The sequence below is a fragment of the Vombatus ursinus genome, unplaced genomic scaffold (assembly GCF_900497805.2).
Source record: "Vombatus ursinus unplaced genomic scaffold, bare-nosed wombat genome assembly UNPS02014168.1, whole genome shotgun sequence".
Lineage (NCBI taxonomy): Eukaryota > Metazoa > Chordata > Mammalia > Diprotodontia > Vombatidae > Vombatus > Vombatus ursinus.
Genome location: NW_020953946.1, coordinates 2,659,268 through 2,682,046, shown reverse-complemented (window position 1 = coordinate 2,682,046; position 22,779 = coordinate 2,659,268). Strand labels below are relative to the sequence as shown.

General features: G+C 37.2%; 1 protein-coding gene across 6 annotated transcripts in view; it reads left to right on the top strand.

Moving 5' to 3' along the window:
- The window catches only part of JADE3 (jade family PHD finger 3), a 187,936-nt gene that overhangs the window by 119,913 nt on the left and 45,244 nt on the right, over window positions 1–22,779 (top strand). For 5 of the 6 annotated variants that reach the window (XM_027859476.1, XM_027859472.1, XM_027859475.1 and 2 more), the window contains one exon: window positions 19,998–20,155. In XM_027859476.1, coding sequence (XP_027715277.1) covers window positions 19,998–20,155 — 158 coding nt within the window. Of the gene's footprint in view, window positions 1–5,641; window positions 5,663–19,997; window positions 20,156–22,779 lie in introns of those variants that run through there. The other variant, XM_027859477.1, reaches the window with a different exon arrangement.

Genomic DNA, 22,779 nt, shown 5'->3' with positions numbered 1-22,779 from the left:
GTTGTTAGCATCCCCCAATTACTTTGTATTTATTTAATGTAATTTTGGGTTTTTTTATCTGTAAACATGTTCCTTCTCCCAGTAGATTGTCATCTCTTTGAAGATGGGACTGTGTCATTTTTGTCTTTGTATCCCTTTAGTATCATTCTTAAACATAGTAGGCACTCAGTACAGAGTTATTGAGTTGAATTGAATCAAGTCCTAAATATATCCAAGAACCAGAAAATACTTAACAAAAGCCTTTCAGCTGCCCATTGTGTTTATCACAAAGACTGTACACTGAGCTGAACCTATTTACTCTTACTTTACAAACAATTCTAGTGAATTTTATTATCTCATTTCTAGAATCACAGGGCATTAGAAGTAGCAGATCTGAAGGGATGCACAGTGAAAGCAGCTTAATACTATTGAAAGAGGGAAGGGGAAAAAAATTTTAAAGGAGACCTCCAAACTTATAAAGCATGACAGTCTAATGCTATTTATCAAGTAGCCTCACATACCTCCATTATTTCCTAAGGGCATCGCTATATTAGAGGATTATAGAAATTGATGTTCATGATGATGATCCTAAGCCATTAAGAAAAAGTTAAATTACCTTCAATACACCTAATTTGAGAAGGCAGGGAAGTATGTAATGCATTTTAGAAAGGTTTTCATCAAAAATCATTAAAATTTTTACATTTTAGTGCTTAAATGAATGTTACATTTATTTGAAAATGAACTTCTGTGGACTACTTTATTCTCTGTGATGTCTTAAAATCAGGAGACCTGGATTTGAATCCTAACTCTGTGGCAGCCAAGTAGCTGTGTAATCTTTTGACAAGTTAATTCAACCTCTGTGAGCATATTTCTACATCTAGAAAATGGAAATAATAATCTTTGCAGTACAGCCTCACAGATGAAATAAGATAATGTTTATAAAGCTCTTTATAACCATGAAACACAGTATAAATAGAAGCTATTATCATTATTATTATTATTATTATGAGATGTTATATGGCAAAAAAAATCCTTTCTCCCATGCCTGGAATGCTCTCCCTCCTCACTTCCCTCCACCCCCTGGCACCCTTTAAGACAACTCAAATCCTATATCCTACAGTAGGCTTTTCCTAGTCCCTGTTGCTTTCCCACTACTAGAGTCTTTTCCCTGAGATTATCTTCCATTCACACTGTATATATCTTGTATGTACATTTTTTTTTCATATTGTCTCTTCCAGTAGAAAATGAGCCCTTTGTTGGTAGCAACTGTGTTTTCTGCCTTTCTTTGTATCCCCAGCACTTAGCACCATGCGTAATACATGCTCAGTGCTGCATAAATACGTGTTGACTGTCGACCAACTGACATGGGTAGACATATGATAATAATGAAAACAACATAAAAATACCATAGGATTCAAATCAATTACAGTCACCAGTCTTGCTCTCAGAGAAATATAGTTGGGGGACTATGGATGCAGAATGCTGCATATACTATCAGACTCCCGTCTCTTTATTGGTTGGCTCAAATTTTTTTTTATGTAGTGGACGATTCAATGGATTTTTTTTGTGCTATATTATAAAGTTACTCTAATGTTGTAAAAAGACATAAATAAATATTATTTGGGAACAAGGGAGAAATGTACTTTTTGTACATTTTAGTGAACTGATATTGAGAATGATATTGGGAATTCATTATGGAAGATTTTTCTTAAGAAAAACTCAAACTGCAGTAAAGTTCCCTTTCAAAAGAAAAAAGCATTGTTGCTTTCCTCATGGTTATGTTCTGCCTGGAGACATTCATTTTATAGTCAATTAAATATTTTAAGCTTTAAACTAATATGAACTGTAATTGCCCCTATCACATGGACAAAGTAGGTTTCTCTTTTGTGTCACACAGGGAAATAAAAGTTGCATTCTACCTCTAAGAAATATTGTAGAGATAAAGCCATTTCTTGAGTAGCTGACCATCTAGGAAACAATTAGCAGAGTGGTCTAGGATGTACGTTAGAGCCAAAAGATCCTGATTCAGCAAGAAGGGAAACTCTCTGAAGGGCATATTCATTTTGCTAGTCTGGCAGGTTAAGTATTGATGTTTTAATTGAATTCATAAAGAAACCTTCCTGGTTTTTGCTGATTTTCTAAGTGGCTAAGATAAGCATAGGCTCTTGGACTTCACTGATGCATAGCTTTGGTACTGGGCATTGGTCTGTAAATCCCCTTTTGACTATATATGATCTTACAAGCAGAAAGGAACTTTCAGGGACTTTTGGGGGAAACTACAGATATGACATAATTGGGTGACTTTTAAAAAACCCTCAACTCAGTTACCTAGAAGGTTATGGTTTCATTGTCAAAGTCCATGTCTCCCTATTCATAATCTTTAATTTGGGAACAAATGAAAATTTTTTTATTAGTGAAGTGTCTTCATTTTTATGGTCTGATAGAGACACTGTGAGCGTTGAAAGAGTCTTTTGTTTATAGAACTTCTGTGCATTTAGACTTCTAAGAGTTTAGGGTCTGACCCCACTGCCATTAATGTCCAAAGTTCTTAATATACAGGTAATATTTTGTCAACTATATTTGATTGTCATTGTTTTTCTTTGCAATTTATATATTTTATTTTAATTACTTAAAGATATTATTCCAGGCAGGGGTCCATAAACTTCACCAGACTGCCAGAGGCAAACATGACACACAAAAAGGTTAAAAATCTCTGTCCTCGGAGGTAGTAAAAGCCTGTCACTGTGGCTCCACAGATCTTCGTTGTCATTTTTCATATGTGACCTCAGACACTTATTAACTAGCTGTGTAATCCTGGGCAAGTTACTTATAACCTTTATTTGCCTCAGTTTGCTTCAATATAAAATGAGTATAATAACAGCACCTACCTCTCAGGATTGTTGTGAGGATCAAATGAGATAATATTTGTTAAATACTTAGTACAGTGCTTGGCATGTAGTAGGTGCTGTATAAATGTTTATTCCTTTCTCCCTTTCCCTAGAATTTCATCATTTGCCATGAAGAAAGCATGCATTTTCAAAAACAAGGAGACATCATAATCTGCCTTGAAGATAATTTTATCGCAAAAAGTTATTTTAGCAGGAAATGCCTGATCTAGATACTTCTCATAAGACCTAGGAAGGGAAGGAAGGTGGGTTGTAGGGGGTTGTAGGTTGAACCTCCGATTTTACTCATGTTGAGAGCTCCAGGTATGGAAATTCTACCAATGCAGATCAGCAGTTCTTCTGTAACTTAAAGTCTTAAGACAGTTGCCTATAGCAAGGATGTGAAACTCAAATAGAAAAGGGGCCACTAAGCTATCTATAAGGATGTCTGTGGGCAGTATATTGACTTAGAAAATCACAAATTATCATTATGTATGCTTTATTGTGTTTTCACTAATTTTGTTAACTATTTCCTGGTTACACTTTAATCTGGTTTGGGCCATAGTGGGACCCATTGACAGAGTTTTTGACACCTCTGGTCTAGAGCACTGAAAGGTACAATCACACACCCAGTTCCTAATGCCAAGGTTTCAGTTTCTTTTAACTTTATCTGCTTAAGGTAGGTAGCTGGGTGGTGCAGTGGATAGAGCACCAAGCCTAGTGTTAGGAAGACCCGAGTTCAAACCCAGCTTCAGACACTTCCCAGCTGTGTGACACTGGACAAGTCACTTCACCTTGTTTGCCTCAGTTTCTTCACCTTTAAAATGAGCTGGAGAAGGAAATGGCAAACTATTCCAGTATTCTTGCCAAGAAAACCCCAAATGGGGTTACAAAGAGTCAGACACAACTGAACAACAACAAAAGTGCTTAAGGTGATTGTTCAGACTTCTTTTTGGATGCTGGGGCTTCCATTACTGCATCTTTCACACCATGAATAAGATTTCTTCTTTGGGTGTTATGAGCTAAGCACTTAGAGGCCAAGAAGGCTTATAGAATACGGAACCATTCATGCTAAGGTATGAGATTTTAGCTTTAACAGCTTTAAAAGGGCTGTTCTGTAAGACTGTAACCAGCCTGAAGGGACATCCCTTCAAAGGAGGAAGAGAAAATCACTGTGTAGTAGAACAGATTTTGGTCTCATTTGTTTTGGCAAAACTGCTAAAGAAAAATATGTGTCACTTCATCTGAGTACCTGCTACAGGAGATGCTTCACCTTCCATAGCCAAGCTCTCCTCCTTAATGGTTTAGTATTTCTAAAATAATGGATGAGAGCCATGTTCCATGGACTTCTCTTTTCTTTTCTTTTTTTCATCAGTCTATTTAGGGCCTCTGAGTTAATCTAACAAAAATGCACGATATTGAACTGCTTAGTAAATATGCAGAAGACTTTGCAAGCTACTTCAGAACTGTACACAGCAGGTTTTTCTAAGTGGCTATATCAAGTCCAAAGGCATTACAGATATGACATTATATCCTTCCACTAAGTTATTCAGTATTTGGCATAATTAAGAGGAAAACATGATTCCACTTAGGCAAGTTGTTTTCTATTTTCTGTTGAGCCTATAGCTCAAATTTTAATTTTTGGCGCCAATAAATAATGCCTCTTTAATTGTTTGAACAGCAAATGATGTGTTTTAATGAATTTCCAGTTTTAAAAATTATAGAATTCAGGGGTACCTTAGTTGGAGATCCACAGACAGATTTAAAGGAGTCATTGAACTTGGATGGAGGAAAATTTTGTCTTATTTTCATTACCTTCTAATTGAAATTTATCATTTCTTTCCATCATGAATTTCTTCTCCTGATGTTAGGAGCTAAGCACTTATGGTCCAGGGAGGGCTGTAGAACGATGAACCACAACAAACCACAGTGATAGTAGGCTTCATTAAATTGCCACAGAGGTCCATGACGTCAAAATGCTTAAGAACTCCTGCTATAGATCATCACTTTTAGAAAATGATTAGATTTATTTATTAATAGGAGGGATAAAGCATATTAGACTTTGTATGTTAAACCTTTCTTAAACAATTTCTCATAGTTCTGTCTTTTCACATGAATCATAATTTTTCAGGTTTCAGCTGCCTACCACTGTTTCTCCAGAGAAGAAAATTAAATTCGCTTCAATGGTACTTGAAAATAAAATTACCTGAGGGTCAGAATGACTTAGTCAGGATGAAGGTGGTTCAGTATTAGCACCAAGCTAATCTAGGAGGGTTTTGTTGTTATTTTTGGTAAAACATCTTTTAAACAGATATCTTTGTAATGTTACTTCATAGAAAGAATGATTTAATCATATTTAAGTTTTACTTTTCTTTAGACTTGACTCAGTCACTGTGGAGTTCTCAATTAAATTAAATTGGCCAAGAATCTCAGAGAGAAGATGTAGCTTTTCATTACTGTCTTGTCACTAGCATGTTTATGTTATCTCTTTTCCCTAAGTTTTCAGGTCATTCTATTCCTTTTAAATCTCCCCTAATGGAAGTAAGCATAGCAGAGGAGGGAGGTTTAGTTTGTATTATTAGTCTCAATTTCAAGCTGGTAAGTAGGATAAGTTACTTATTTCATTTAGACATGATTGTTTGATTTTAGCACTCTTCATTCTATAGATGTCATGGATACATGGACATCTGTATCATTGGAGGGAACTCCTGAATCAGTGAGGTCATAAATCCTTTTGAGATTTTGAGTTTTTCTGTATTCTGTCATGAGCCATCAGTTGAAATGTTTCAATATAAATGGTAAGTGTTTCTTGTTTTGTTAGATTAGGCTGAGTGTTTCACCATTTATGTTCTGTTGAAGTCTGCTTAGCTGTATTACTGCTGACTTCTGGGAGGAGGAGCTGAGTCATGTCTAAGCCTCCCCTCCCCTTTCCCTCCCCCCCAAGTGGACTTGATAGGTGGTTAAAAGAATGTCAAACCTATTCTGGATGGATCCAATTTGGAACTCTGCAATTCTAAATTATGGGGGGAGGAGGGGAGGAAAGGAGGAAGGAAGAGAAGAAAAGAGGGAAGCGGGGTTTGAAGGTGACTTATAGAAACTCTTGTTCTGCCGCCATGATTCTTCTGTAAGACCTCAGCAGGTTTCCAGAGTATAACAGGAACCAGAGCAAGGACTTCTTGCCACTGAAATGGGTTATGAGGTCTTTTAAAAGCTTTTCTTCCTGAAACTACACCATAAAAGTTATTGTTCATACTGTACATTCCCTTTGACCCAGTGATAGTACTATTCAGATTAAAGAAAAAAAAAAGACACATAGGTACAAAAATATCTATAGCAGTTCTTTTTATGGTGGGGAAAAAAATCCTGGATATTAAGGAGGTACCCCTTGGGGATTGGTTGAAAAAATTGTGTTATATGAATGTTTATTATAAGGAATGATCGAGAGGATGGTTTCAGAGAAACATGAGAAGGCTAGTACAAAATAATGCAGAATGAGCAGAACTGGGAGAACAATTTATTTAACAACATTGTAAAGACAAACAGCTTTAAGAGACTTAACTTTAATCAATGACCAGCCATGATTCCACAGGACTGATAAAGCATGCTATTCTGACAGAGAGAAGATGGACTCATGGGACGGAATGAGACATTTATATATTTTGGACATGACCAATGTGAGAATTTGTTTTGCTTGACTCTCTATATTTGTTACAAAAAAGTTTGTTTTTATTTTTCTCAATGTGGGTTGAGGGAGAGAAAATAGATTTTTGTTCATTGAAAAAAATTAAATTAAAAATATGCATCCTGGAGACAGCTAAGTTGTACAGTAGGTAGAGCTCTAGGCCTAGAGTCAGGAATACTTGAGTTCAAATTTGGCCTCACTCATTTACTGTCTGTGTGACCTGGAGCAAGTAACTTAACCTCTATCTGCCTCAGTTTCCTTGTCTGTGAAATGGGAGTAATAATAGCATCTACCTCCCAGGGCTGTCGTGGGAATCAAATGAGATATTATCTGGGGACAGTCAAACAGGTTTTCTTCTGGTTCACAAATACAGTAGTAGATGTGGAAGAAAAAAATTCTGATTTTGGATCAAAGTCTGTCAAGTCATTTTTGTTAATTTGGTACAAATAATTCCATAGAGAATTTGATGGACAGATCTTGACTCTGAGTGAAGAGCTCTAGATTGTAACTTTTTATGTTAAGCCTTTATATTATAAAATGCAGAAGTAAACCAGTGGCTACTGATTACAATGAAAATGTTGGATACAATTAAAATTTCCTAAGAGTCAAAATCTTATATACACTGTTAAAAAATTTTTTTTCAATTAATAAGCATCTGTTTTCTCTCCCTTCTACCTTTCCCAATTAAAAGGATAACAAAAGAAAAGAAAAACAAAACTGTTGCATCATACACATATTTATGTATATTTGTATATATGTGTATTATATATATATGTATATTATATGTGTGTGCATATCAACACAAATGTCCACATTAGTTATATAAAAAAATGTCACAATCTTCATCCTGAGTTCATCAGCCTTTCTGACAGGAGATGGAGTACCATGTATCACCATGGGTTCTTTAGAATTGTGGTTTTGGTCATTGCATTAATCAGAGTTCTGAAGTGTTTCATAGTTGATTGTCTTTACAATGTTGTTGTTTTGTATAAATTGTTCTCCTGGTTCTGCTCATTTCCCTGTGCATCAGTTCACACGTGCCTTCCCAGGTTTCTCTGAAACTCTCTCCCTCCCCCCTCCTTTTTTTTTTCATTTCTTTTGGCAGAATATTATTCCATTTCATTCATATACCAGTTTGTTCAGTCACTTCCCAGTTGATGGGTACCTTCTTAGAGTCTGGTTCTTTGTCACTACAAAAAAGAGCTGCTATAATTAATTTTTTTTTTTTACATGAGTCCTTTTCCTTTGATTTCTTCGGCCGCCACTTTGGCTGTAAGTTGTTGAGGAAACTGGCTGCACCATTTTGCTTATTTGCTCTAAACAGAGGTGTCAAACTTGGAGAATCAGATTAAAATGTAATTGGGAAATATTTTTTAAAAAATAAATTAAAATATAGTACAACATAAGTAATGTTAATTTGTGGTGTTCTAGGTAAATAGGCTGCTGGCGGTGATCCATTTTTATTAGAGTTTGACACGACTACTCTAGGATATTAGCTAAAAGCCTAATCTTTTGTTGTTGTTATTCAGTTGTTTCAGTTGTGTCTGACTCTGTCAGCTAGGAGCTGGTCTTTGCCCACAGAGCATAGCAGAGTTGCTGTGGTGTATCTTTGCTGGCAGGTTCTTGTCTCACCACTGGATTTGAATTTCTGTGTTGGAAGTACTGGTCCTGCCCCCAGTTAGTAGGGCTTTTTCAGGTGAGACAAATAGTGGCAGTCCAAGAGAGTTGATGTCCTCTTGCAACAGAAAGTGTGTACTCTATTTGAGAGACCTTGACACAATTTAGCCAGTATTGGTGCTGAGGAAGACTTGAGAAATATTTCTGGCAAAGTCCCAAAGAAGATTTGTACCTTCACATAGAACCATTTGTTGGGCTGAATACATATAACAACTTGCAAGTGGCTAATCCTTATGAGAAAGTTTTTCTTCCACCCATACATTCTTATCACAGTGAGTGCAGGACCTGTTGACAACTCTGATATTAATAATGCACTTAAGTTTCTTCAGTAGTAAGTAGAGAAATTTTTCTGTAAGAGAGGGAAAGACAAGGACATTTTGGTAACAATGCTAAGATATTCTTTCAGACCCAGGTCTGAAAGTTACAGACTATCCTTTAATAGATATGGTAGGATAGGACTTCCTAAATTCTGACACTAGGTTAAAAATCAGAGCTCTTTTTGCTTTTTGGCAAGGGGTTAAGTGACTTGCCCAAACCCGGGTCACACAGCTAGTAAGTGTCAAGTGGCCGAATTTGAACTCAGGTCCTTCTGACTGCAGGGTTGGTGCTCCATCCACTGTGCCTCCTAGCTGCTCCCAGAGCTCTTTTTGGAACAGATGATTTATACACTTTAAATTCCCACTGTTCAAGGGATATAATAACCAGAATTGTGGTGTGACAGATGAAAAACTTATCCTCTGAAAAAGGAAAAGCAAAACAATAGAGGTAATGGGTCTGTGTGATCCCAAACTGGTTTTAAATTTGGATGCTCTACTCAGCTTTAAGTCAGGTGTCTCTAGTATTTTCCCTTTCATGATCTGTTATGCCTTCATCAAGATTAAAGTGAAATCACTGGTAATAAATATGTCACTTTTACAGTCCCAGTAAGTACTACTTCACACAGCAAAAATTTCAATGCTTATGATTAAAGTAGACTGTATTTTTAAATTAATTAATATGAGTAAGTATTGCATTGGTTTACAGCTCTACCATAATACACAACAACCATTTTAAATCTCTGTCTCTTGCACCCGTTAAATTCATAAAAGGTCCTTCTAAAGCTTCCATTTCTTTACATTTCTTTCCAACATCTAACTCCTTCTTCCAGAATAGTTGAGTCACTTCACAAGTACACTAAATCACTGTTGATGGTGTGTATACCTACAGTGCTTTTAACACTTGCCTTTTTCCTTATTTGTCATATAGCCAATACAGTGGCAATGAAATGGAACCTTAGAAACATTTCAATTTATATTTCTGGTAGTGGTGGTAATAGTGGTGGTAGTGGTAGTGGTAGTAGTAGTTTGGGATATCTTTTAGATAGTTGTTGATAGCTTGCCTTTCTTCTTTTGAGAACTGACTATTCATATCCTTTGAGCATTTATCTATTAGGGAATGGCTTTTAATAGATTTGTATCAATTTCCTGCATGTCTGGAATATCAGACCTCTGTGAGAAATTTTTTGCAAAGATTTTTTTCTGTAATTCTCTTGTACTTCTAATTGCGTTGATTTTGAGTTGTACAAAAAGCTTTTAAATTTTACATTATATTACTGTCTGTCTTGTCTTTTATGATCATCTCTGTGAAAGATAGTGGAGCATAGAAGGGCCTGGCATGCTATCAATAAGGTTATGCCTTATTTAGTTTAAAACATTCTGTCTATAGTTGTGAAAGTCCTTCCTTTCTCTAATTTGTTTATGATATGACCTTTTATATTTTAGGTTATATATGCCTTTGAAGCTCCTTATGGTGTAAGGTATAAGACTTTAAGTCTAATTTCTGCCAGTTTACTTGCCAGTTTTCCCAGCAGTTTTTCTTGTTTTTTGTTTTGTTTTGTGTCGTTGTTGTTGTTGTTTTGTTTTGTTTTTGGTTAGGCAGTGGGGTTAAGTGACTTGACCAGGGTCACACAACTAGTGAATGTTATGTGTCTGAGGCTGGATTTGAACTCAGGTCCTCTGAATCCAGGGCCAGTGCTCTAACCACTGCGCCACCTAGCTGTCCCTTTTCCCAGCAATTTTTGTCAGAGAGGCCTTACCCCAAAGTCATTGACTCTAGTTTTGTTGAACGGTATGGTCTTTGGCTTCTGTAGCTTGTATACGTCATCCATACCACCAGCCAACTTTTCCCATTTCTGCTTTATAGTATAGTTTGAGATATGGTGCTGCTAGACAAGCTTCCTTCCAACTTTTTCCCCATGATTTCCCGAGTTTCTTGACTTTTTGTTCCTTCTGATGAATTGTTATTGCTTTTTCTAGTTCATTAGATTAACTCTTTGCTAGATTGATTTGTATGACATTGAATATGCAAATAAATTATGCAAAATTATATTTTTAGATTTATAACCACAGCCCCACCATGAGCAATTGCATCTTAGACCCCCTCGCCACGTTGTTATGCCTTGAGGGGCCTAGTGTTCCCTTTATTTGCCTACCCAGGTGAGGGGCATCCCCTGGTGGGGGAAAAAACTCTTTTCTGGCTGTTGCATTGCTAGGATGACTGGGAGTCCCCTTTGAGTCAGCCTGGAAGCTCTGGATTTTGACTAGAATGTTTCTAGTATTTTCAGTTTAGAGTTTTAGAGATCTTTTCTGTTTTTGCTTTTTGATTCTCATAGATCTCGGCAGTTTTCCTTTATGATTTCTTAAATTTTGATATCCAGAGATGTTTTTGGTCATAGTTTTCAGGGAGTCCAATGATTTTTAAATTATCTTTCCTTGATCTTTTCCCCAAATCATTTGTTTTTCATAGCTACCTTACACATTCTTCTGATTTTTTTCAGTCAGCGAAAAACAAAACAACAACAACAGCAACAACAAAACAAAACAAAAATTTTGTTCTCATATTTTTTGTTATCTCATTTGAATCATTTACTACTATTTCCTCCATTTTCTTTTTTAGGGAGTTTACTACTTGGGTGAGATGTCATAGCTTCTAAATTATTATTATTTTTTAGAATCCTGGGAATATTGATTTAGAAATGAAGGGAAGCCCTCAGGATCAACTCCCTCATTTTGGAGATGCATACACTAACTCATCAGGAGCTTTAATGACTTGCCTGGGGTCACATAGCTAGTTATTGTCCAAGGTCCAGTCTCCAAGTCCAGTGCCCTATCCACTGAACCATCTTTTTTTTCCTCAGCAGCACTAATTTAATTTTTTAAAATCTCTTACTCCATTTCTTCAATGCACAATTTTAGCCCTTGTGGCCAAGATGCTTTCCCTCAAGTTTCTACTAGTGTTTAGTGTAGAGTTCCTTACTCTCTTCTGGGTTTACCTCTTAGGCATCTCTTAACACATAATATTTCTTCACTTTATTAGTTTTCTTCTGCTAAGTCATGACTTCAGCCTCAGTCCCTGGATCTAGACTTTGTACGAGGGTCAAGTTCTGCCTTCTCTTAAGTCTTGAGTGAATTGTCTAAGCCTTGATCTTGTCCCCTCTGTAGTCTAAATACCACCATCTCCGCCGTTGTTGTGCCACAGCTCTGGATGTGTGACTAGTTTCTGGTGCCTCCCCCTAACCCCCTCCCTCCTTGATGCTCAGAGCTGGGATTAGGCTCCTTCCGCTGCTGTTTCAATCCCTAGCTTCTTCCTCCCATCTTTTGGTGACCCAGTGTAGGCCCTGGCCTCAGTTCCATCTCCATCTATTCACCCAGCCCCTAACTTCACGTTGGCTTTTTGTCTATTGCTCTAGCTATGACCGGCCCTCACCATGTATTAGAGATCGCACTGACTTCTTGATCTCTTCTTGAACCTCTCAGGTAACCACTGAATATTAGAAATCAGGATGGATTCGGGAACCTTTGGAGAGCCTCCTGTTGCAGGTTGCCAAGGCGCACCGCACCATCTCCCTCTACCTTGGAGCTGGTTTTTTTCTCCTGCTGTAGCCCTGACTAGAGATCACGCTAGATTTTGGACTCCTGGAGCCCTGCATAGTCTCCTGTCCCTGTCTTCTTGTGCAGTGGAGATCTACCAGAGACTGGCTTTGTTCCCTGTTGTATTTCGTAAAGTCCAGGGCCAAGATCTCACTGATTCTGGGCCGTGTTTAGCGGAGATCACACTTATTGAGTCACCTGACTCGACCCCACTGTGATTGCCTCCCGGCTTCTGGCCATCTTTTTGTGCAGTCTTGGCTAGAATGGAGAAGCTTCCTGGTATTTCTCTTTAGTTTTATTGATCACTGCTTCATCGAGTACTTTTTTAAATCTTTGCTGGGAAGCTTCTTAGAGGAACCAAGTTTGGCCATAACCTTTTATGATTACTGGAAGTTCACGCCTGTCAGGGTGTTTCTATAAGAATTCATCAGTAGTAGTTTGGTGAACAGCAATTTCAGAAGGCAACTGCAAACCATCTAACAAAACTGCTTACAAAAACACTATTCTAAATATAGGCTCCTACACAAGTGAGTTGTAACTTTTCCTTTCCAAAATTGTCTATAATCATGTAGAACACCACAAGCATAGCAAGAATCTATGTAAAATATGAAAGATTTGCTTGAGGCTAAGGTACAGGCTGTGGTGAATGCAACCAGTTCAGTAGCCTGAGCAGGGAATACATTTAGCAATAGACCACTTTCTAGTATTTCATACAAAGTGTGAATAGCATAACCAGAGCAAAAAAGACTGGTTCTGTCAAGTCAAATCAAGTCAACAAAGGTTTTTTTGTTTGTTTTTTTAGGCAATTGGGGTCAAGTGACTTGCCCAGGGTCACACTGCTAGTAAGTGTCAGGTGTTTGGTCTGAGGCTGGATTTGAACTCAGGTCCTCCTGACTTCAGGGCCAGTGCTCTATCCACTGTGCCACCTAGCTGCCCCCAAAACAAAGGTTTTTAAAGCACTTTCTATATGCCAAGCACTGTGCTAAGTGCTGAGCATAGAAAAAAAATAAGTCAGAAACACAATCCCAACTGAAAAAGGTTAAAGCCTAGTGGGGAAGACAACTTGAAAACAACTGTGTACGAGTAATGTGAAACAGGATCAATTGGACAAGGCACTAAGATTTTTTTCCCTTTTTTTCTTTTTTATTAATTTATTTTGGGTTATCAACAATCACTTCCATAAGCTTTTGAGTTTTAAATTTTTGTCCCCCTCCTTCTCAACCTCCCTCCCAAAGATGACGTGATATAGGCTAGACATATACATTCCTGTTAAACATTTTCACATTAGTCTTGTTGTAAGGAAAAATTAGAACCAATGGGAAGAACCACTAGAAAAAGAAAACAAAACAAAACAGAAGAAAAGAAAGCTTAGATCTGCATTCAAACTCCTTAGTTCTTTCTTTGGATGTGGATAGCATTTTCCATCATGAGACTTTTGGAGATGTCTTAGATCCTTGTATTGCTGAGAAGGGTTAAGTCTATCAATATTAGTCATCGCACAACGTGACTATTACTCTGTACAACGTTCTCCTGGTTCTGCTCATTTCACTCAGCATCAGGCTATACAAGTCTTTCCAGGTTTTTCTGAAGTCCACCTGCTCATCATTTCTTATAGAACAATAGTATTCTATTACATTCATATACCACAACTTGTTCAGCTATTCCCCAACTGATGGGCATCCTCTCAATTTCCAATTCTTTGCCACCACAAAAAGAACTGCTATAAATATTTTTGTACATGTGGGTCCTTTTCCCATTTTTGTGATCTCTTTGGGATATAGTCCTAGAAGTGCTATTGCTGGGTCAAAGGGATGTGCACATTTTGATAGCCCTTTGGGCATAGTTCCAAATTGCTCTCCAAAATGGTTGGGTTAGTTCACAACTCCACCAACAATACATTAGTATTCCAATTTTCCCACATCTTCTCCCACATTTATCATTTACCTGTTTTGTCATGTTGGCCAATCTGATAGATGTGATGTGGTACCTCAGATTTGTTATGATTTGCATTTCTCTAATCAATAGTGATTTAGAGTATTTTTTCATATGACTCTAGATGGCTTTAATTTCTTCATCTGAGAACTGCCTGTTCATATCCTTTGATCATTTATCAATTGGGGAATGACTTGTATTCTTATAAATTTGACTTGAGATGGCACTAAGATTAAGGAAAACCTAGAAAGGCTTTTGCAGAAAACAGAACTTAACCTAAGACTGAGAGAAGCTAGGAAGCAGAAATGGCATGAGCCTTTGCCAAACAGAGCAAGGTCAGGGTTCTCCCATGGGGTATCTTTCAGATCATTATCAGGTTTAGTAAGATAGCCATTAGGTTACCCATCAGGAGGGGGAAGAGAATAGGTAGGCAGGTTAAGTACAACTTAACATATGATCATCGTGATATGACCTGCTTGTAACAGCACTATCTGATATCCGGCCTTAGACTTTGACTAGCTGTGTGACCCTGGGCAAGTCACTAGAACCTCTGTTTGCCTCAGTTTCCTCAACTATAAAATTGGGATAATAATAGCACTTACCTCACAGAGTTTTTGTGAGAATTAAAATGTTTGTTAAGAAAATATTTGTAAAGCACTTAGTACAGGGCATGGCACATAGTAAGCACCGTATAAATGCTCTCATTATTATTATAAATCAGGCATTGGAAAGATGTTGGATTTTAATCTTTAATGGGAACAACAACAGTGAGGGTTGAAAAATATGAGCTTCTGAGACTTCAACAAATGGGGCAACAGCTGCCAGTGGCTAATCTGGAATAGGTTAGGTCCCAGATAAAATTTATCTCTGTATGTCTAGTTTAGGCCATCAGGTACAACTATTTCCTTCTCAGGCAATATAAGGTAAAGGGTCTGGAGAAGTTATATCATCCTAAAGCTACTTAACAGTTCTCAAGGAACCTAGATTAAAGTGCTAAACTTAAGTCTCTTTAAAGGTTTAACTCGGGGGCATCTAGGTATCACAGTGGATAGAGCTCTGGCCTTGGAGTCAGGAAGACCTGAGTTCAAATGTGGCCTCAAACACTTGACACTTACTAGCTAGGTGACCCTGAGCAAGTCACTTAACCCTGATTGCCTCACCAAAAAGCAACAATAAATAAATAAATAAAGGTTTAACAACTGAGGCACAGGCCAATGCTCTTGGCAGTAGTTAGCCATGTAGGACACAGTATTTGGGCAAGAGACTCTATGGATTACTTCAGTTAATGACAAAGAGAGGTGAAGTTCTCTCCTCTCTTGGTGAGTTATGGACCATAAGCCATGCAAGGGACGCACATTCTGGGCTTCTAGGGATGGAGAGACAAGAAAAATATTCATCTATGTACTCATCAAGGATTGTGTGGCTGAGAAACATAGGTCATTTAGCTCTTTTCTTTGATGTCTATGAAAAGAGGAAAGAAGATTCAATGTGAATTTGTTCAAGTATACTGGATAGTAGGTTTTGCTCTTAGAGTGAATAGGGATAGAGAAAAATGCAATACACAGATTAGCAGCTGTGAAATAATAGGCACTATAAGTAGCAGGATTAGGAACCACTGGGAAAGTAGGCAAAACCCACAAAATTCAAAAATTGTTTTAATTCTTAGGCAATAAAACAATTGAATCCAACTGACTAAGCCGTTAAAATTTACCCTGCATCATTTGCCTGTTGGTACCATAGGCAAGGTGAACTTTGCTTGAGAATAGGTACTAAGGGTCAAGGTGACAGCTCCAAAATAGTTGTGAGAAAAACTCTGTTTCCTTTTAGAGCTTTAAGATAGAATCCATATAGGGTATAATTGATTATGCCACCTAACTTGTTTTTAATTAAGTTTTTTTTTAATTAACCAAAATCTTCCTTCTCTCCCTCCCATCTCCTCCTCCCCTTCCCTCCCCCCGCTTATTGAAAAGAAAGAAAAAGTCCTTGTAACAAATATGTCTAATCAAGCCAAAAAAATTCTTTCATTGTCCATTCCCCACCACATCCTCCAAAATATGTCTCAACATGCACTCTGAATCCTTCACCTCTGTGTCAAGCAGTGGGTAGCATGTTTCATCAAAGTCCTCAGAAACCATGGCTGGTCATTACATTAATCAAAGTTCTTAAGTTTTTTAGGATTGTTTGTTTTTACAGTATTGTTGTTGTTGCATAAATTATTCTCCAGGTTCTATTCACCTCACTCCTGTTCTATTTCACTTCACTCCTCTTCAGCTTCAATTTACTCCTATTTTATTTCACTCACTTCATATTTTCTATCCCATCTAATTCATATACCATAACTTGTTCAATCACTCACCAAATGGTGGGTACTCCCTCAAGCTTCCAATTCTTTACCACCACAGAAAGATCTATTATAAATATTTTTTGCATATACAGGTTCTTTTCCTCTTTCTTTGATCTCTTTGATACATAAAAGAATGTACACCATTTGATAACTTTTGAGAAATAGTTCCAAATTGCTTTCCAGAATGGTTGGACCAATGTAGCTCCACCAACAGTGTACTAATATCGCTGTTTTCCTACAGCCCCACCAGCATTTGTAATATTCCTTTTTTTGTCAACTTTGCAAATCTGATGGGTATGAAATAGAACTTAAGAATTGTTTTAATTTGCATTTCTCCAATTATTAGTGATTTAGAGCATTTTTTCATGTTGCTTTTAATAGCTTGGATTTCCTCCTCTTAAAACTGTCTATTCATATCCTTTGACCATTTATCAATTAGGGAACTTGTGTCCTTTAATTTATAAAAAAGGTATCTGATTAATATTGGAGATGGGACAAAGTAAAAAATTATACTGGTCAGAAACAGGTCCTTTGGTAACTGAAAGAGACTCAACAATGGCACAATTAATTATGTAATCAGTAATGTAGATGGCTTTCATAGCAAGATTAGAAAAAAAAAAATCTCAAGACCCTGGGGGTAGACTAGCTTGTTTCTGGGTGTCTATAGACACCAGTTCTTTGTAGGCAAAGAAAATTACCCACCCACCCTGTATTACTTTAAGACCTTGGTATTTAAAGACTTTGCTTAATGAAACAATTAATTATCTGATCTATTTTTTTTCTAGATTAAATGATCCTTGAGGAAACTTTAGTCTGAATATCTCTAGTATACCAGTTCTGTTTATCTAAGAGTTTGCAAGTTTTGTGTCTATAGTGGGTATTCCTACAGGCAGTCCCAAAAGTCTTAGTGTAATTTTAAACTCTTGAAGCTTAAAACTCCACAGCCATCAGTATAATGTGCAGGTTTTCCTTTATCAAATTCTTAGGTTTGGAAACTTAAAAAAAATTTAAGGCAGATTCTCAGCTTTGGATACTCCATTTCCTATTTTTTTATCTTTCATAGTGGAACTTTAACCCACCACTTTTAGTTGACTCTAACCCACTGGAAATTTCCCAGGAAATTCAACTCTACATTCCCTCTCAAAGACTTCAAAAGATCTCTTAGCTTGTCCTGATTTGGAAGCGAGTGAGCCAGTGGTACTGGCTTCTGCCAAATCACTGAACTAAGAACTGTGGAAGACCTGAAACTTGGCTCTTATTTTTAGATCAAAGTTCTTTCAAAGTCACCTTTATTGATTAAATACAAGCTAGTGCTCTTAGAACTTGTTGGTCAAATGAGCAAATAGAGTATCCCTGTATGAATTAAGAAATCTGGATTTCAGCTTTGTTCATTAAATCATTGTAGTGTAAAATGAAGAAGTAAATCAATGATAGCTCATTAGATTGAAGATGATGAATATAATTAACATCACATAAGAGACCAAATCTTAACTGTGCAATTTTCAGATTCAGTTTCATAATACAGTCTTGTATCCTATTCAAACAGTAATAATCAGTTTTAGAGAAAGAGGAATAGTACAATGATAAATTATATCATGGATAAGCACCTGGTGATCAGTTTGGCCTGAAATGCTTTTAAATTTTCTTGTAGCCTTGATTTTTGGCTCTGATAGATTAAGTGAAAAGAGCTCCCAGAGCCTTTTTTGCTTCCACGTGGAAAAGGGAGCAAAAGGTTCCTTCCGCTTTGACACAGTTCAGAGTTCTAGGAGCGTCATTTGGGGTTCCTACATTCCACAACAGCATAAAGGTTTCAGAGAGAGAAAGTGGAAAGAGCACTAGGATGGGAACCTGGAGCTTTCTATTCTGCTCCTATTGTGGCCATTGTCTATCTATATAACTTTGAACAAATCACTTAGACTAGATGATCTCTGAAGATGATCTCCTCTAGCTCTTACATTTGATAAATCTGATTTGCATTTTCCTACTTAGATCTTCCCTAGAAATGGTAGTGACAAGAGAATAAGAAGGAACTCTCTCATTTCTGGGGCAGCTAGGTGGCATCATAATGCATTGAGCACCCAGCCTGGAGTCAGGATGACTCATTTTCCTGAATTCAAATCTGGCTTTGGACATTTACTAGCTGGACGAGTCACTTCACTCTCTTTGCCTCAGTTTCCTCAGCTATAAAATGAGTTGGAGAAGAAAATGGCAAACCACTCCAGTATCTTTGCCAAGAAAACCCCAAATGGAGTCACAAAGAGTTGATCACGAACAACAGCAACTACCATTTCTAGAGTCACTCTAGTTGCTAGGCCTGGCAAACCCCATAGTGCCTTGTACCTTCTGCTACCAGCTTCTTGAAATTTCCTATAAGAACATGAAACCAAAAATGCCTGAAATCTCCTTGTTACTGCAAAGAACATGTGCTATCTTAGATTGTTCTCTTAGTGTTTCATGTGTGTCTTATTTTTCCCAGTTAGACTATACATTCCTTGTGAGCAGACTCCTTGTAAGTCTTATCCTTCTTTTGTATTTTCCATGGTTCCAGTGCCTTAGCAAAGTGCTGGCCCATTGCAAGTATTTATTACATACTTGCTGATTAAATATGAAAATAAGAACATCTGTTTTTTAGTGAGAGCTCACATGAGTTAGGTTAAATTCTGGGCCCTTGATCAAAAGTTAATTATGGGCTCCTATGTAGTAGGTCAGAGCATATAGTAAGTGCTTAATAAATGTTTGTTGAAATGAATCATTTTACACGTAATACTTAATAAATATTTGTTGAATGAATGAATGAGTTTCCTGGGGCCCCCAGCTAACAGCTAGGAGGTATAGAAATAGAAACAGAATTTAGCCTAATATATATTAAATTTGATACTCTAAAGCAGGAGTCAGAAAACTGTAGTCCTTGCATAAGCTAAGAATAGTTTTTACATTTGTAAATAAAGTTTTATCATTTTAAAAATGTAAAAACCATTCTTATTTCCCAGCAGCAGCCCAGATTTAGTAGAGGAAGGCATAGTGTGCTGACCTCTGCACTAAAGTCTTTTTTTTTTTTTATTCTACCACAACTCCCCAAAGGACAAGGTATTCATATATATGGGTGTCCAGCAGAGAAGGTACCCTCTTCTTTCTAAAACTCTCTAAATAGAAAGGTGATAGACTGAGAATGTAGATTGAGCCTTTTTTTGGCAGGAAGGGGAGAAACATGGCCAATGTGGGAATTTATTTTGCTTGACTATATGTTTGCAACAGGGGTTTTGTTTTTTGTTCTTTCTCTATGGGGATGGTGAGAGTGAAAAAGGAAGTTTTTTGTTGACTGAAATAAAATTGAATTTAAAAATAATAGTAAAATAAAAAATAGTAAAAATAATAGTAAAACTTAGTAAAAATAATAGTAAAATAGTATAAAATAGTAAAAAAAAAATAGTAAAATATATAATAGATTATATATACCCATTCTTCAAATCCTGTGCAAATAAACATTGTTCATGATGTTAGGAGTGTGTCTATGGAAAATATTAAGGCAGTCCTCATTTCCCCAGTGACATGATCATTTTTCTCTCATGTTGTTTGCTGTTTCATCATAGGTATTCCGGAAGGACCTCATCAGTGCCATGAAACTCCCAGATTCACATCATGTTAATCCAGATGAATATTACGTCTTTGCTGATACATGGAAAGAAGAATGGGAAAAGGGTGTTCAGGTACCAGCCAGTCCAGACACTATTCCACAGCCTTCTCTCAGGTATTTGCATGCTTGCACATTTAACTAGGGTATAGCAGCTTTTGTGGCTATCTAAGGGCACATTGCTCTGAAGACTTAAAACTTTTTGCCATTTTAAATAGTCCAAATTTCAGACTGGTGAAATGTAAGTTGAAATGTTTCTGTTTCCTGTAGAAATTATTTTTCTTTAAAATTAAAATCCATTCCTACATTTACATTTTTAAACAACTCTTGAGGCAGCTAGGTGGCGTAGAAGATAGAGTGGTGGGTTTGGAGTCAAGAAGACCCGAGTTCAAGTCCAGCCTGAGATGCTTACTGACGTGTGACCCTGAGCACATCTCTGTTTGCCTAAGCTTCCTTAACTATAAAATAATAACAGTACCTACCTCACAAGGTTGTTGTAAGGATCAAATGAGATAATAGTTGGAAAGCACTTCACATGGTTCCTGACACATTGTAGGCACTGTTTATTTCCTTCACTTCACCCTTCTTAAATACATATAAATAAATATATATTTCTTAGTAAACATATGAACTTGGTCTTCTTGATAGTTGCCTTGTTACTCTTCCTACTTTTTTGTTTTTATTTTTATTTCTTCCCCCTCTGTTGAAGAAAAAAAAAATTGAGGCACAACAGTAAGAATTGTGCTATAAGATGAAGTCTTCCTGTGTAGTGTTCCAGAATTTTACGGAAGATCATCATGCTTCTGTCAGCCAGTACGATGGTGGGTTCCTTGTAGCCTTGAGCATAGGGACAAAATTAACAGTATCTTAAGAATCTGCAAGAAGGTTAGTACTATAAACAGTAAAGCTGTTAATTCTCTCCGTAAGGCCAAATCTAAGCTAATGGATTTGAGCTTCATGTTTGGAACATCCAGATTTGCAAAAATCCCAGGCCCAGTTCCTGTCTTACTCAGCACATCATCATTACTTCATAGAAGCAAAATTGAGCTTTGTAATTTTTTTTTTCCTTTTTAGGCTTTGAAACAAGGCTTTAAAATAGGTAGGATTGTCACATGAAAGTTCCATTCATATATTGTAAGAGATGGAGAACTGGCTTTTGTGTCTTTGTCCAGTGTTCTGGAGCCTACAGACAGTTGAAGTTAATCTTTATAGGGTAATTCACAAAGCCAGGCTTAGTTATTTAAGCTTATATTATGAGCTAATTCACAGCCTGAAACTTGTCCAGAGACTGGTCTGAAGCTGTTAGTAGCTACTTGAGAATAAGGACAACTAAGTTTGAATTTGCCCAGTGGCATTGTCATCAAAGAAACTAGCAGTTATACACATGAAAGAATGCAGAGGTCCATTAAACAAGATTACCATTAGGTAAAACAAATAGTGTTCGTGCCACCGTGCAGTACTTATACAGTGTTGTGGAGGTAACATCTTCACCTTAAGGGTTTTGAGACTAATTTCATAGACTGTTGCTTCCACATTTAAACTTGGTGATATTTTGATGGTCTAGTTATATTTCACTGAGGTCATCATGTTGTGTAATTGTGTACTTGAGGCATCAATGATTCCTGTAAACATTTTTTTCCCTAACGTCTGCATTGCTGCCAAGAAAATGAAATCCTAATGTTTGTTTTTTCCTTCTCTGTATTGCCAGTCTGTGCTCCCAGGATCTCAATAATGGGCATAGTGTGTGTTGCCTGAGCAGTATGGAAGATGTGCAGGGATCAGGAAAGAAAGCATGTGTGTGTTCTTTACAGAAGTAGTATCTGTGTGGAGCCTAATAGAAACCTGGAGTCATGCCTAGGAATGAGAACTAAGAAGCCAGGACTTGGCTGGCAAAGAAGGGAAAGGCTCAGGGTGCAAGCAACTTTCCAATTAAAACAATACATGTTTGGAGTAAACATCAGTGTAACTGTGGGGTCAGGAAAGGGAAGGAATTCTGGATGCTGGCCAGAAGGAAACTTGTATTAGCTACAGCCATTACTGAAGTAGCAATAGGAAAAAAATGCATGGTGAGCAGAAAGGCCAAAAAACAGAAATAAAAAAGTTCCAGGGGGTGAGGGAGAGAGAGACAGAGACAGGCAGAGACACAGAGAGAAAAGAAAAGAAATGGGAGAGGGAGGAAGTGAGAGGATGGAGACAGAACAGGAAAGAGAGAAAAAGAGAGAGAGGTGAAAAGCATAGCAGGGCCCACAAATAAATAGATGAGAGGGTCAAGTGATAGGTAGCAAGTGAAAGAATAAATAAATAACATGGGTGAGAGAAAGTGGAGGTGGGACACTCTGGGTCAAAAATGGGTGTAAGCGTACTACTTAATATGCCCGATTTTCTGTCTTTATCTACAGTAAAGGTGTTAAACCCTTATCCCATTGTAAGCTCTTGAAAGTGTGCTTTTGGTTTTTAGAGGAGAATGAATACATTAGGAAAAAAAGGATTCTTCTCAGCCAGACAATTGCATTAAAAAATGTCCTTCTTAAGTTATTATATGGATATGCCCTGAAGACATCCTGAGTATATTGGGAACCCTGTATTCAGCATACCAAGGGAAGCAGCATGGTGTAATGAAGAGAGTGCTGCACTGGGAATCAGAAAATCTCCTTGGCTCTAATCCTGACAGTGATGGAAAGAGGACTTAAAAAGAGATCAGAATACCTGAGTTTTGAGTCCCAACTCTGACAGTTATTAGC